The sequence below is a fragment of the Penicillium brevicompactum genome (assembly GCF_028827555.1).
Source record: "Penicillium brevicompactum strain IBT 35665 chromosome Unknown utg000003l_segment0_segment0, whole genome shotgun sequence".
Taxonomy (NCBI): Eukaryota; Fungi; Ascomycota; class Eurotiomycetes; order Eurotiales; family Aspergillaceae; genus Penicillium; species Penicillium brevicompactum.
This window is the reverse complement of record NW_026623206.1, coordinates 1,938,921-1,951,079: the sequence shown is the minus strand read 5'-3', so window position 1 is coordinate 1,951,079 and position 12,159 is coordinate 1,938,921. Positions and strand designations below refer to the sequence as shown.

The 12,159-nt window shown below is 48.0% G+C and overlaps 5 protein-coding genes across 5 annotated transcripts; 2 read left to right on the top strand and 3 right to left on the bottom strand.

The window, feature by feature from the left end:
- Positions 1-966: 966 nt before the first annotated feature.
- Positions 967-1,902, bottom strand: N7506_004618 (uncharacterized protein; the record flags this gene model as incomplete). Its single annotated transcript, XM_056953912.1, has 1 exon — positions 967-1,902. One exon carries the CDS (start codon positions 1,900-1,902, stop codon positions 967-969), a length of 936 nt encoding a protein of 311 aa, XP_056812801.1.
- A 1,222-nt stretch (positions 1,903-3,124) lies between these two features.
- N7506_004617 (uncharacterized protein) lies at positions 3,125-5,490 on the bottom strand (the record flags this gene model as incomplete). Its single annotated transcript, XM_056953911.1, has 2 exons — positions 3,125-5,038; positions 5,101-5,490. 2 exons carry the CDS (start codon positions 5,488-5,490, stop codon positions 3,125-3,127), a joined length of 2,304 nt encoding a protein of 767 aa, XP_056812800.1.
- Positions 5,491-5,798: 308 nt separating this feature from the next.
- On the top strand, positions 5,799-7,163 carry N7506_004616 (epoxide hydrolase family protein; the record flags this gene model as incomplete). The annotated part of the gene is made up of 4 exons (XM_056953910.1): positions 5,799-6,450; positions 6,501-6,687; positions 6,744-7,020; positions 7,077-7,163. 4 exons carry the CDS (start codon positions 5,799-5,801, stop codon positions 7,161-7,163), a joined length of 1,203 nt encoding a protein of 400 aa, XP_056812799.1.
- Positions 7,164-7,798: 635 nt separating this feature from the next.
- On the top strand, positions 7,799-10,399 carry N7506_004615 (uncharacterized protein; the record flags this gene model as incomplete). The annotated part of the gene is made up of 3 exons (XM_056953909.1): positions 7,799-8,812; positions 8,895-9,653; positions 9,734-10,399. The coding sequence occupies 3 exons, from the start codon at positions 7,799-7,801 to the stop codon at positions 10,397-10,399; spliced, it is 2,439 nt and encodes an 812-aa protein (XP_056812798.1).
- A 763-nt stretch (positions 10,400-11,162) lies between these two features.
- On the bottom strand, positions 11,163-12,149 carry N7506_004614 (putative oxidative stress response protein Oxr1; the record flags this gene model as incomplete). Its single annotated transcript, XM_056953908.1, has 2 exons — positions 11,163-11,307; positions 11,359-12,149. The coding sequence occupies 2 exons, from the start codon at positions 12,147-12,149 to the stop codon at positions 11,163-11,165; spliced, it is 936 nt and encodes a 311-aa protein (XP_056812797.1).
- Positions 12,150-12,159: the final 10 nt, after the last annotated feature.

Here is a 12,159-nt window from a genome sequence, read left to right as displayed (position 1 = left end):
TGTGACTTTCGAGCTTGGACTGGATAGTCGAAGGTCATGGATGCACATTTCGATCTAAAGCCGATAAGAGCTAGCCTGGATGGCATCAATATCACAAGTAACCATTCTTATTATCGAGGAGTACACTTTCTTCAATACACAACTTCAGAAGCACCGCTCTTTTACTCTAGCGCAGCAGCTTGATAGACCGTGGAGCAAACCCCACAGGATCGGCTCACAACAATAACCAAAGGCTACTTGTAAAAGAGAATAGTGTCAAAGGTGTGGTGTGGAATGATATAGTAGTAGGCAGCAGGTGAAAAATCAAATTCATCGAAGAGCTAATACAGGATGGCCTGAAATGAAGAAATCTGCATCCGCCAAACGACACGCTAAACACCACCTGAGCACTGCAACTTGGATATATTGAGACTCACTTTGCCACTATAACCAGCAGACGTACTTAAATGAAGAGCCCGGATGCCCCTGAACCCCCTTGGAAAAAACCCCATGGCCTTTTAGCTCGATTCTATGATTCTGCAGATTTATCTCATAGAGCTGGGCAGTAAAGATACACCCATCCCCATCCCATCTTAGCAGGTTGACGACGAAGCATATTTCCATACCATGAAGTGCTGGGCCAATAATCTTAGAGCACGAACGTTGTTATCTCTTTCGCTTGAGTACTGAGTTGGCATAAAAGTAATGCTCCGGTTCAAGTCGCACATGGACAAAGATCGCTCGCTTTTCCATCAGCGTATGAGCAAGCACTCGGAAAAAGGTGATTGGAAGCTCTGTAGAGGCATCAAGATTTCCAATCCAGAAGCCCTTTCCTGCACGGACATATTCATCGATTACCAGTTGGCAGATTGGAGCGGAAATCGGGGCGTTGTTAAACAGCCACGCTGTCGCCGTCATTTCAGGCACTCGGCGGAACCCAGATGCGTCTCTTGTCCGCCGTTTCGATGATAACCGTAAGCAGAAGATTCACTCTTGCTCATCATCGAATTGTTTTTCCCACACCAAAGTAGCGAACTCGACGAGTTCTTGTGTTTTAAACACTATGTCGTGCTCTATGTTGCCCTCTGCGGGTCGTCGAAATAGATGGGAAAAGGGGATCACGAGTTGAGGTGGAGGGTGGTCGGGATCAAAGCGAACTTTGCCCTTGGATTTTGTCAAGGTTAGGCTTGGCTTTTGGATTGGTCTGGCGTGCTCGGAGTTCCACACCCATTGTTCAATTGTAATCTGTGGCTTTTTGGCATGAACTTTGATTCCGATGGCCATTGTAGCCTGCCCTCGGGCTGGATCTACCCAATAATGGCAGTCTCGGCGAAGCTTTGCGGACATCTCTGAGGATGCGACTTCTAAGATTACCGTGGGTCTCTTAGGAGCTCCCCGGGGTGGTCTTCGGGGACTCCACCCCTCGTCTGGTTCTTTGGTTGTGCCATCTCCGTCAGTTAGTGTGGTGTTTCCCCAGGCGGAAATTGCCCTATCGAGGTTCATTGGTTGAAGGGCCAACCTGAGCATGTAGTTGAATTCCTCTGCGGCTTGGTTGTGGACGTGGTGAGGCATTTTGATGACAAGAATTCTTGTTCTGGGGCTGTATGATAATCTGTAGTGAACAGAACGATCTGCTGCCAAGTCAAAGTCGTGCGTGAAATCCGAAGGCTCGACGATGAAAATAATGTGATCGCTTTGGGTGCCTTCCATATCTAGATCATCTTTCCGCTCCTCGTAACCTCCATTGGTCCATAGTCTTGTGTTTTGTGCATCAGGGAAAGAGCAATGAAGACGATCACGCTCAAGCAAAATGACCCGGTGAAGTTCTTCCATACCACAATATTGATAAACTTTAACCGAAGGGGGCAGCTCTTCAATACGCCGTGGGTCATGCTGGTTGGCATTGTCATAAAGATCTTCCATCTTTGTCTTAACCATAGGGAGATATGCAGAAGGAAGAGAAAGGGAAAAAGTAAGGTAGATGCATAAACAACAAAGGAACAAGCCGAGTGTCCCGAAGCCTCATGCAGGTGGAGGTGATAGCACATGACTGCATTATGACGAACTACACAATTGCGACAACGGCTTTGGATCGGATTTATTTTGACCATTAAAAAGGGGCATAGCGTGCAATGAAGACATTGTGTGTGAGAGTGAATGCTGATGTGTCCTGAGTCACAGCGAGAGGGAAGTAGAAGAAAGGAGGGGGGTGAAGGAAAACATGAGTGGGAGAGACATGAAAGAAGAAGAAGCTGAGATGTGGAGCGAAATCGGTGATATGGGTATGGGGTTTCAGCCAGTATGGGTTCCTAATTTCACTTGACTCTCTCCGTGGTTATTCAAGGGCAGCTTTCAATTCCCAACACAAAAAAATGGAGGCTATTTTGCAGAGTGTGCTGATCATGAGCCTCAAAGCCTAGGTGGCAGCCCTTGAACGGGTGTGACTTGGGATGTCTCACAGATCGGACAGTAACATTATACGATCACTCTTTCTTAACAAGCCTAAAGCCACAAATTTTGCTGAATGTGTAATGATTCAATATGACTCTCAAACATCCCCAATCAAGTTCTTCAATTGGTTGGTGGCAAAGATGTATGATTGATCGATCTAGTATGCTACAGCTGCAATGAATACATTCCAATAAATATTTGGCAACGAAGACGATATGTGTGTAAAATATTCAATGTCCCCGATCAAATTGGAACATATAGTCGGCCCCCAAGACAAATCTTGTGATATGGAGGTATGGTTTACCTCGAGCTCAGTGATTGGTGATATAATTGCATCCTCGGAATTTGAGAGCAAGTTACCGTCCTAGAAATCCAGAAAACATGTTGACAAAGCCCAAGCTCGTTGCCATTGATACGTGGAGCAAAAAAAAAAAAAAAAAAAAAAAAAAAAACAAGGAGTAGACAAAGAAAGGACACACAGGAGGTAAAGGATTGCCCAGGTGTGCTATCAAACAGCTACTCCACGTGAGATAACTTCATTTATGATGGCTTTTGGAAGGGTGTCATATTGAGTATTATACCACAGCCTATATAATGAGTTAGATTTTATTGACTCTAAACTCCATGAATGCAACTTGGATGTAGGATATGATTGTTTCAACCTTCCACGAAATAGAAGATTTTATACTTCAAACTACTCGTCACAGCTACCACCATCTCCACTCCACCTCATTAAATTATCGAAAAAGGCAACATCGACTCCCTGAAGTATCCAATCGTCAATGCCATCTGTGGGTAGATGATCACCACCTCCCATCATTGAGAACCCATCCGTGAAATTCGAACACTGAGATATAGAAGGCGTTGCGACTTGACCATAAAGATCATTGGCGAGCTGAGTGGAAGATTCTGAATGTGAAAAATCATCCAAGCCACCAGAGTTGGTGACCGCAGGGTGCGAAGTTGCATCGAGGTGATTGGAGCTGCGAGCCTGATCACCCGCGTCATCCACAGTGGAATTAGGTCCGGCCTGATCAAGATCTTTGGAGCTGATCCGAGAGTTGGAAAATTTGGAGATAACGCCGTTGCTTGTGACCTGAATGGCACCCAAATGTGGGACTTGAAGATGGATGGGATCGGCTTCAACCTTTTGGAGCTCTGATGCTGCGTGGCCGGGTGGGTTTTTCGAGAAGGAGCTATTCTTATCCATTGCCATATCTTCGATCTTCATCAAGCGATTTAACAAATCTGAGGATTCTGTTCTCAAAATGTCGTCATCTATTCGACTGGCTTGCTCCATGCTCTCTTGGATTTGCTCAACCAGCGCACGGTCACCCGGTCGTTGATGGGCCAGCAAATTGTCTGGGGTCATCGTGGGCTGCCCTATCAACAAGTCACGGGTAACTGCGCTGCGCCGATGTTCCTCAAGATGAGCAATAAGTAAAGTCATACCTGCCATCAAACCGAAGAAATCGTATGTCCGGCAGGAGAACGCAAATTGGTTGAAGTTGCGGAATGCGAGGAATCGAACGAGCACTTCACGAGCTGCATTCACACAAGCAATGCGTGAATAGTAAAAGTTCGGATCTGTTGACGAGTTGACCATGTAAGGCAAATGCAGCTGTACCAGCAGGTTGTAATGATACAGTTGATGAAAGAGTCGTCTCATTTCCCAAAAAAGAGCATCTGGTTGATCTCGAACGATAGCCAAATCCGCGGCGAGCCACCATCTGCATGGCAACTCCGCCGCTGCTTTTTGCAGGTCTCTATCTATCTCCCGAGTCAAGGAGTAGTTGTGGAAAGATTGATTGGAACTGTTGCGCTCGAGAATGCGCGAGGCGATAACACAATGTCTTCGCTCAAGACGTCCCATCGGTATGTCACTCTCGAAGTGCTCTCTCGAGGCCATGCTGCGGTCAAGTGTTGCCTGAGGAAGGCCCAGCATCATGCATATGTGGCGTTCGAGCGATACGCATCGGAACCATAAGAATTGTGGGTGAACCTTAGTTTTCGAATCGACAAATTTGCACTTGGTGTGATCGCCGGGTCGATGGAAGTTCATGAGTTGCGCAATAGTGATCGCTCGACGTACTGTGATCAAAGCTTTTCTCAGATTGCCGCCGTTCACCTGAAACCAGCTCTGGATCATCATGCATTCAACTCCTTCGACACAAGTGACTAGGTCATCGTTGGTAATCACAAGGCTGCAAGCACTTTTTGTTAGTCGATCTGTGATCTGGTGGGGCAACTCCGAGAGTTCGTATAACCTCGGATGCGAGGCTGGGTGCAGGTGCTGCAGGAGATTTGCGATATAGAGCATATATCTCGCTATCAGGGTAGGGTGCTTGGTTGACTCAGGTCGTTCAAAAAGAACTTGGGGGGACTTAGACCCATCGCGATCGAGTTCACCGTAAGAAGTGACGTTCATTTGATAGAAGAGAGTGGAGATGCTGCCACATGATTCAATGATCCGGGCAGCATCCTCGCTGGAAGGTAGGAGTTGATATAGATTGTGAGACAACTCTGTGAGTCTCGATGTCGGCTTTGGTAAGTAACGGGTTTGTTTTGAGTTGCCTTGGAGGATTTCAAATCCAGCTGTTTCCTTCTCCTGGAAGTGGAAGCGAGTTAGCAATTTGCGCGGATGCCCATTCTCTATATCGGAGTACTCACTACTGGGGCTATGGATACAGGGGAGAGATAAGAAGTAAGGAGTGGAGCTGGACGGGGTGTTTGGACATTGCGAGTCAACGTTCTCCCAGGTTGTGCAGAAGTCTCCGGATCATTGCCACGCTCCCTGCACAGCCGATCAACTGAAGCTTCCTCTCTCGTCACTTGATCTCCCACTTGAAAGCTGTGATCCAAAGGTTCTGAGGTATCTTCTGGAAATTCTTGACCGACACATTTTGTACCACGGCGATGGCATTTGATGCAGATGTCCGTGGATGAGCCGAAGGTGCACTTTTCCTTTCGCCGTCGGCATTCCCAGCAGCTTCGAGTCCCTTTTCGGACCTTTCGGCGCTTTGATGGGGGAGTCTCGGACAAATAAACACTAGTAGCCATTTTCTGAGCGTGAGAAACTTGAGAAACCGTTGCGGACATGCGTGAGAGTAAGCCATATGCTTTCGACCGGTGGTCCGGTCCACCGGTCCACCGAAGTGTGGATCCCGGACGAGCTGATGTTCACCTTCCAATCATATCACACCTGGGACTATAAACCGGCCGGACCAAACAACCAGGCCCGGACGAAGAAAGACCATCACTCACATCTCAGCTGAGTCTGTGGTACTACATATAAGAACATTCTGTCTTTAAATATTTTACTATTCACATAATCACTTACTGTACAACAGTACCTTCGATCGAAAGCTATGTCTAGTCCCTTCGGCAACCCTCCAAACAAGATCTCAGCCAAGCTTGAGCCTTACAGGCTAAGTGTGCCAGAGGACGAGCTGCGCCGGTTCACAGAGCTTCTGAGACTCTCCGAAATTGGACCAGAAACATGGTGGAATACTCAGAATGATCCTCAATTTGGAGTGTCACGCGAATGGTTGATTAAGGCGAAAGAAACCTGGCTGCACCATTTCGACTGGCGAGAGCATGAAAGCCTCTTAAATGAATTCCCAAACTTTAAGATTATTGTCGAAGACCCCGAAGCTGGATCAGTCGGCATCCACTTTGCTGCCTTGTTTTCCGCCAAAGAAGACGCCGTCCCAGTTGTCTTTCTCCATGGCTTTCCAGCATCATTCATGGAATTCATACCAATGATGCAACTACTTGTGAAGAACTATAGCCCTGAGACCCTCCCATATCATATCATCGTGCCCAGTCTTCCTGACTACGGACTATCCGGCGGGTCCACTCGAAACACCGAAATGAGTGTAGTGGCAGCAGCACGAATCATGAACCAACTGATGGTGGACCTTGGATTTGGTAAAGGATACATTGCACAGGGAGGTGATCTTGGTAGTATGATTGCTCGCATCATGTCAGTCAATCATGCGGAATGCAAAGCATTTCACGGTACGACAAATACTTTTTGCAGAGATGATGTGACGCTAACTGATTGGAAGTCAACCTTCTTGTACTAAATCCAGGTGAGACACCTCCTTCAGCTCAGTTGAGTCCCGAAGAATCAAATATCTTGCAGAGGTCCGAAGCTTGGCAAAAGACTGGCTTGGGCTATGCATTTGTACATGGAACACGGCCATCTACGGTTGGACTAGCCATATCTTCGAGTCCACTTGCATTATTGGCCTGGTGAGACACTCCAAAGAGGCAAAATACATCTCCCACTGTAGCTGACAGTCAATCAGGATTGGAGAGAAGCTCCTTGAGTGGGTTGACCAGCAAGAGCCATTGCCCCTCGATACCATCCTAGCCATGATCACCTTTTACTGGTATACGCGCACATTTCCTCGCAGCCTTTACCATGCGGAAATTGTCAAAAATCTTCTTCAAGGTGGCACATATCCGATATCGAAGGAAAAGCCTCTTGGGTATTCGCTATTTTCTCAAGATCTCGCAATATTACCAAAAGCATGGGCTGAAGACTTGTATCCAAATCTCGTTTTCTTCAAGGCCCACCAGGCTGTGAGTACATACCCGCTTCGAGGATTAGCTGAAGTCGCATTGCTAATGACTTGCAGGGTGGACATTTTGCCAGCCTGGAGCGACCAAAGCAATTTCTGGAAGATGTTGAAGACTTTATACGAAGCGTTCGTGGACTATTTTGAATTGCAAATGAAACCGTGAGGTCACATATTTATGACGCATGCATGAAATATGCGAGTCCGATGTTATCATTTGGATTAAATTGAAACCACTATCAAAATGCACATGGTAGCATCATTTCGAACCGAAATAAGTACTACACCGACGCTCCAATCCTTTGCAAGCAGGAAGCTTCTCAACCAACGGAAATGATCGAGCCTCACTGGCTCTCTGATTATTTTGCTCCACCCTCTTGTATTCTCCGCAGCCCGCGTCTTTATAATGAGCGTATAGAAAGGAAGTGCTGTAGATGGTGAGTTCAGAGATGCTATAAGGGGATATATAAAGCTTTTCTTTTGGAACATTTCCACATCGCGAGGGACAATATCAATTTCCCCAGCAGCCTTTTTTTTTGGCGGTAGAAAATATCAGAGAACTTGTCAAAGTCGAAGTTTGAAGGCTCGCCGCCTCAATGTATCGCGTCTCCATTTCCATTTCCTCTTCTCACGGGACTCTCCCATCTTTCCTTTCTGCCTTTGACTCTCTCATCCTTTTCATCTTTCCCACTCTTCGTCACATTACTTGTCACGCAACTCTCTTCTACCACGAATCCACAACCTATCACCCTCGCCGATGACATTTCGTCCGAGGCTCCATCATGGCCGCATCAACCCTATTGCCCAAGCATGGGGACGAGCCTCATCTTCCAGATGAGGCAACTTCCCTTGTGGAAAGGATCAATCAACTGCGCTCTATGGGTGTTGGTGAAATGATTGACCTTCCACAGCTGCTTGCTTGCGGCAACGAAGACAGCAGCAAACACTCTGTAATCGAGGCAATCACTCGTACTCGGTTCCCTGCCAAAAAAGTTACTGCTCATTTTGTTACAGAGATCAAGCTGCGCCGTCAACAAGATATTATTTTTCGAGTGGCCATACGCTCACCGGCGCCTACCAGCAATGACACAGACACCCCTCCTAAGCCTTTTCTACTCACCCATGTCACCAGCACCGACAAATCTCTATCACTAATCGAACGGGGCTTTCAGCTCATTGCTGCCACTTGTCGCCATGGATTTAGTGACGATGTCCTGGATATCGAGATCGCCGGTCCTGATCAACCCAACCTGACCATTGTTGATCTTCCGGGCCTCCAATCCACAACTATTGGCGACAAAGCACATGAAGAGGCTGATAAGCGGGTCACGCTGCTGAGGAGATACATAAAGAACTCTCGTAGCATCATCTTCGCTGTGCTGTCCGCAGACGTCAACCTTCAATCGCAAAGAATTCTGGAGATTGCAGCAGAGTCTGATCCAAAGCAGCAGCGCACACTTGGCGTCATCACCCATTCTAACAAGCTAGGAGAACTGACAGACTTGGGCTCACTTCGCTCGGAAATTGTCACGCGAAAGTTGTCCCTTGGGTGGCTTCTGTTGCCAGACCATTTCCACCAACTTCAGAAAACACCATACGAAAAGGTTGGCAGAGATTGTCAAGGCTCGACACAGAAAGAAGACTGGGAAGCTCTTGGAAAGACCGCAAACAACGTGGAGAGTCTGCAGAATTGGCTTGGTGATATCTTTGCTGAGCACGCCCAGAATTGTGTCCCGGGTCTTATTTCGGACATTGAGAATATGATACGGAACAAGAAATCAGACATACCTCAGCTTGTTCTTCCAAGGAACACACTTGAACTGCAGAGGGGATTCTTGTTCAGATTGAGCAATAGCTTTGAGCACATCATGAACCAAGCTTTGTCTGGTATCTGATGCCTTCTTCGATACTCGTGGCTATGTCAACCAGGCCACTCTCGTTGATTCCCGTCGCTTGCGTTACACCATTCATGAGCTCAATTCCCACTTTTCGGAAGCCATTCAAGTCATTGGTTGTCGCCGTAAGATACCTGATGCTACCGGTGAATGGAGCATGTTTCAAACTGCCTCAACAAACCACTATGACAACATCAGAAGCCCAGAGTGTGTGGAGCGAGCCAAGCTTGAAAATGAAATCGCTCAACAGATACAGCCTGATGGGGGACTCCACATTCTGGGAAGTCCCAATCAGTCCTTGGTGGGTGCTCTATTCCGAGACCAAACACAGCCATGGGATGAGATAGCCCGGGTACATCTATTGAAATCATGGAAGTCTGCCAAGAGCTGTGCGACCTCGGTGCTTCAGTATCTCACGGACAAGCGCACGTCAAACCTGATAATGAAGACCCTCATTGACCCCGAGTTTGAGAAGTACAAAGCGAACCTACTGGCGAAGCTGGAGGAATTGACCGCTTACAACAAACGAGGTCAAATGTTCTCGTCAAGCTCGTGCGTTCTCCACTGGATTGAACAATGCCGAAACGACCGATTGCTGGCTCGTATCCAAGAAACGTTTCCAGCGGGGTCAGATCAGGCAATTTCCAAAGACCAATTGAGGATGATAACGCAAGGCTTGAGGACATCGAGTAGGGAATTTGCGGCTGCTGAAATTGTTGATCAAATGCAAGCTCATTATAACGTGAGTTATACGGACAGTTCGCCTCATGAATCGACAGATGTCTATGTCTATTTGCTCTAGAGAATACTGACGTCTTTTAGAATGCCCTTTGGACATTTATCGACAATGTGGCTTTTCTCGCAGTCGAGAATTGTCTTCTTGTCCCTCTCTCGTGTGTACTGACAGCTCAATCCATCAGCAATTTGAATGGCACTCAGATCCAAGAACTTGCCATGGAGCCACGTTCGGCTGAGCTCAATCGCCAACGGCTGAATGAAGAGCTCAGAAAGCTTCAATTGAGCTCCCAAGCACTGAAAGAGTTCAATATGCCAGATCTACCAATGTCACCAAAGCTAGGGACAGAGACGCCCGCATCGGGCGCGGCATTCGCGGTCACTTCGGCAGACCATTCGGGTTTGATGGCACAGCAAAAAGGCTACAACACGCACTCGTACAGCGATGACAGATTCAAACCTGAATTTCGAGCTTTGGGACCTCAGATCCAAAGGGTTTCCAGTTCAGACCCATCTACGGCCACAAACCAAGCCATATCAACTGAGTGCCCAGTGCATCGCAATCCATTCGCAGGCCCAATACGTTCCAACGCGTTTGTGAACTACGACCCATTTCGGGATTCCAAAACATCTCGGACTTTAGCCAAACCCATTCTCGCGCAACCCAGCTCGCAGTCCTCCAATGTTCGCTGTCCTTGTTACTGGTGTCTCCCTAAAGCGCCAATCACGAATGTCTACCCACGGTACGTATGAAAATCAGAAAATCAGTGTTCTCTCTCTCTCTCTCTCTCTCTTTTGCAATAAAAGAGAAACGGCAGGCTAATATATATATGATGGCTTGTTAGTGAAGTGACTTACATCGAAAAAGACGCCTCCTCCCAGACGACCCACTGCTACCAAAGCATCACCTGTACGGAAAGGTTTGAAAGATTCTCGCACGAGGTATTTCAATTTCATCAACCGCAAGTAATCAGCACTAACCACGATGAAGGAGCTTCGACTTGCCGACTACGAGGCCATTCTGGCAATAAAGGGCAGCAAGCCGCAACGACGTGCTGGGTCAAGTGCCAAAACCAGCAACTGAGAGTACACAGAAGGGTCGGTGGTTGGAAATGATACCTTGGAAAAGGATATCTAATCACATTCTGGGGTGAAGATCGTGTTTCGAAGGTCCCTTACAAAGCGAAAGCTGGGTTAGGCAACAAGGGTTTCAGATACTGGGGAAGAATGCCTATGGAGTTTATTGATATTTGCCTTAAATCTTTAATATGTGCCAATTTGAGTCAATTCGTGGTATCCTACTAAGTATGTCTATTCAAACTCGAAATGCAAAGCTTTGCATTATTAACCGGGTCCAGCTCAGATGAAGGACTGCCTGCCCAGGCGGGCAGTGGGAAGTAAACGATTGTTCAATTATGTGAAAGTAGCATTTGTCCCTTCCAATTCGCATGCCAACCATGAAACAGGCCTGTTTTGCATCCAGTGCAAATGGCCAGGCTAAATACATGCGGTCGTTTCACGAACCTACATACCACACCTCGACCCCAAGGATATCGAATTTGATGCCTTCATCCGAGAGCGGCTCATTGCCGAATGTTTGGCAGGATGCGCTGACGCCCTTTTCGAGGCTATCATCAATCCACAGCCCATAATGACCATCACTGTCAAAATGATTAGTTAAAGACCATTTCTCAATGTGGAATTCTACTTACCCGCCTCCTAGACTGAGAAAACCAGTTTCACAGAACATCATATAATCATTAACACCGCTGTACGGGAAAGCCTTGAAGCGAATACGCTCAGGCGTGCTGGCCCCACTTCGCGAAGGAGTGTGAATAGACGAGGGCGAAGGCGGCGACAAAACACCCCCACTCGCAGCCGCGAGGTTAGTTTTTATATTCATATTGAGATTATGAGAGGGCGACTCGGCACTCGGTTTCGACTTCGGGTCATTACGCAGCGTGCTCCACCGAGCCGCAGTGGTGGTGTCAGCAGAAGGTGGAGGCGGGAGACCAGCTCGCTCGAGCGCTTCTTCAGATTGGGGGCCGTCGCCTGGCAAGGGGAGAGGGAAGCTTGCTGGGGGTGGGAGCACGCTGGAGCGCCAGAGGAAGCATTCGCCGGTGCCGAAGAATTGTTTGGCTGGACGGGGCGCGTCTGTCATGTAGGCGCCGAAGACGGAGCTTGAGGGGGAGGAGTCGTGTATGACGAGGACGTAGCCCGCCCGCGGGCTGCGATGGGAGAACTCGGCGCAGTTCTCGTAAAGGGTTGATAAGGAGGCGCCGTCGCGGTCGAGACTATATGCTAGACGCCAGGTCTCGGCTAGTTGAAGGCGGGGCGGGACGAGAAGGCGAATTTCCTCTGCCAGGGCGCGGGTCAGGAGTTGTTGCTGGAGGAGGTCTGCGCCAGTTGGGATTTCGAGGGTGAGGGGGTGAGTGGGGGTGGTTGGAAGGGTGATGCTGTTCGTTTGGGCGTGAAGACTTCTGATGAGGTGGACCGGGACCATGGCATGACGG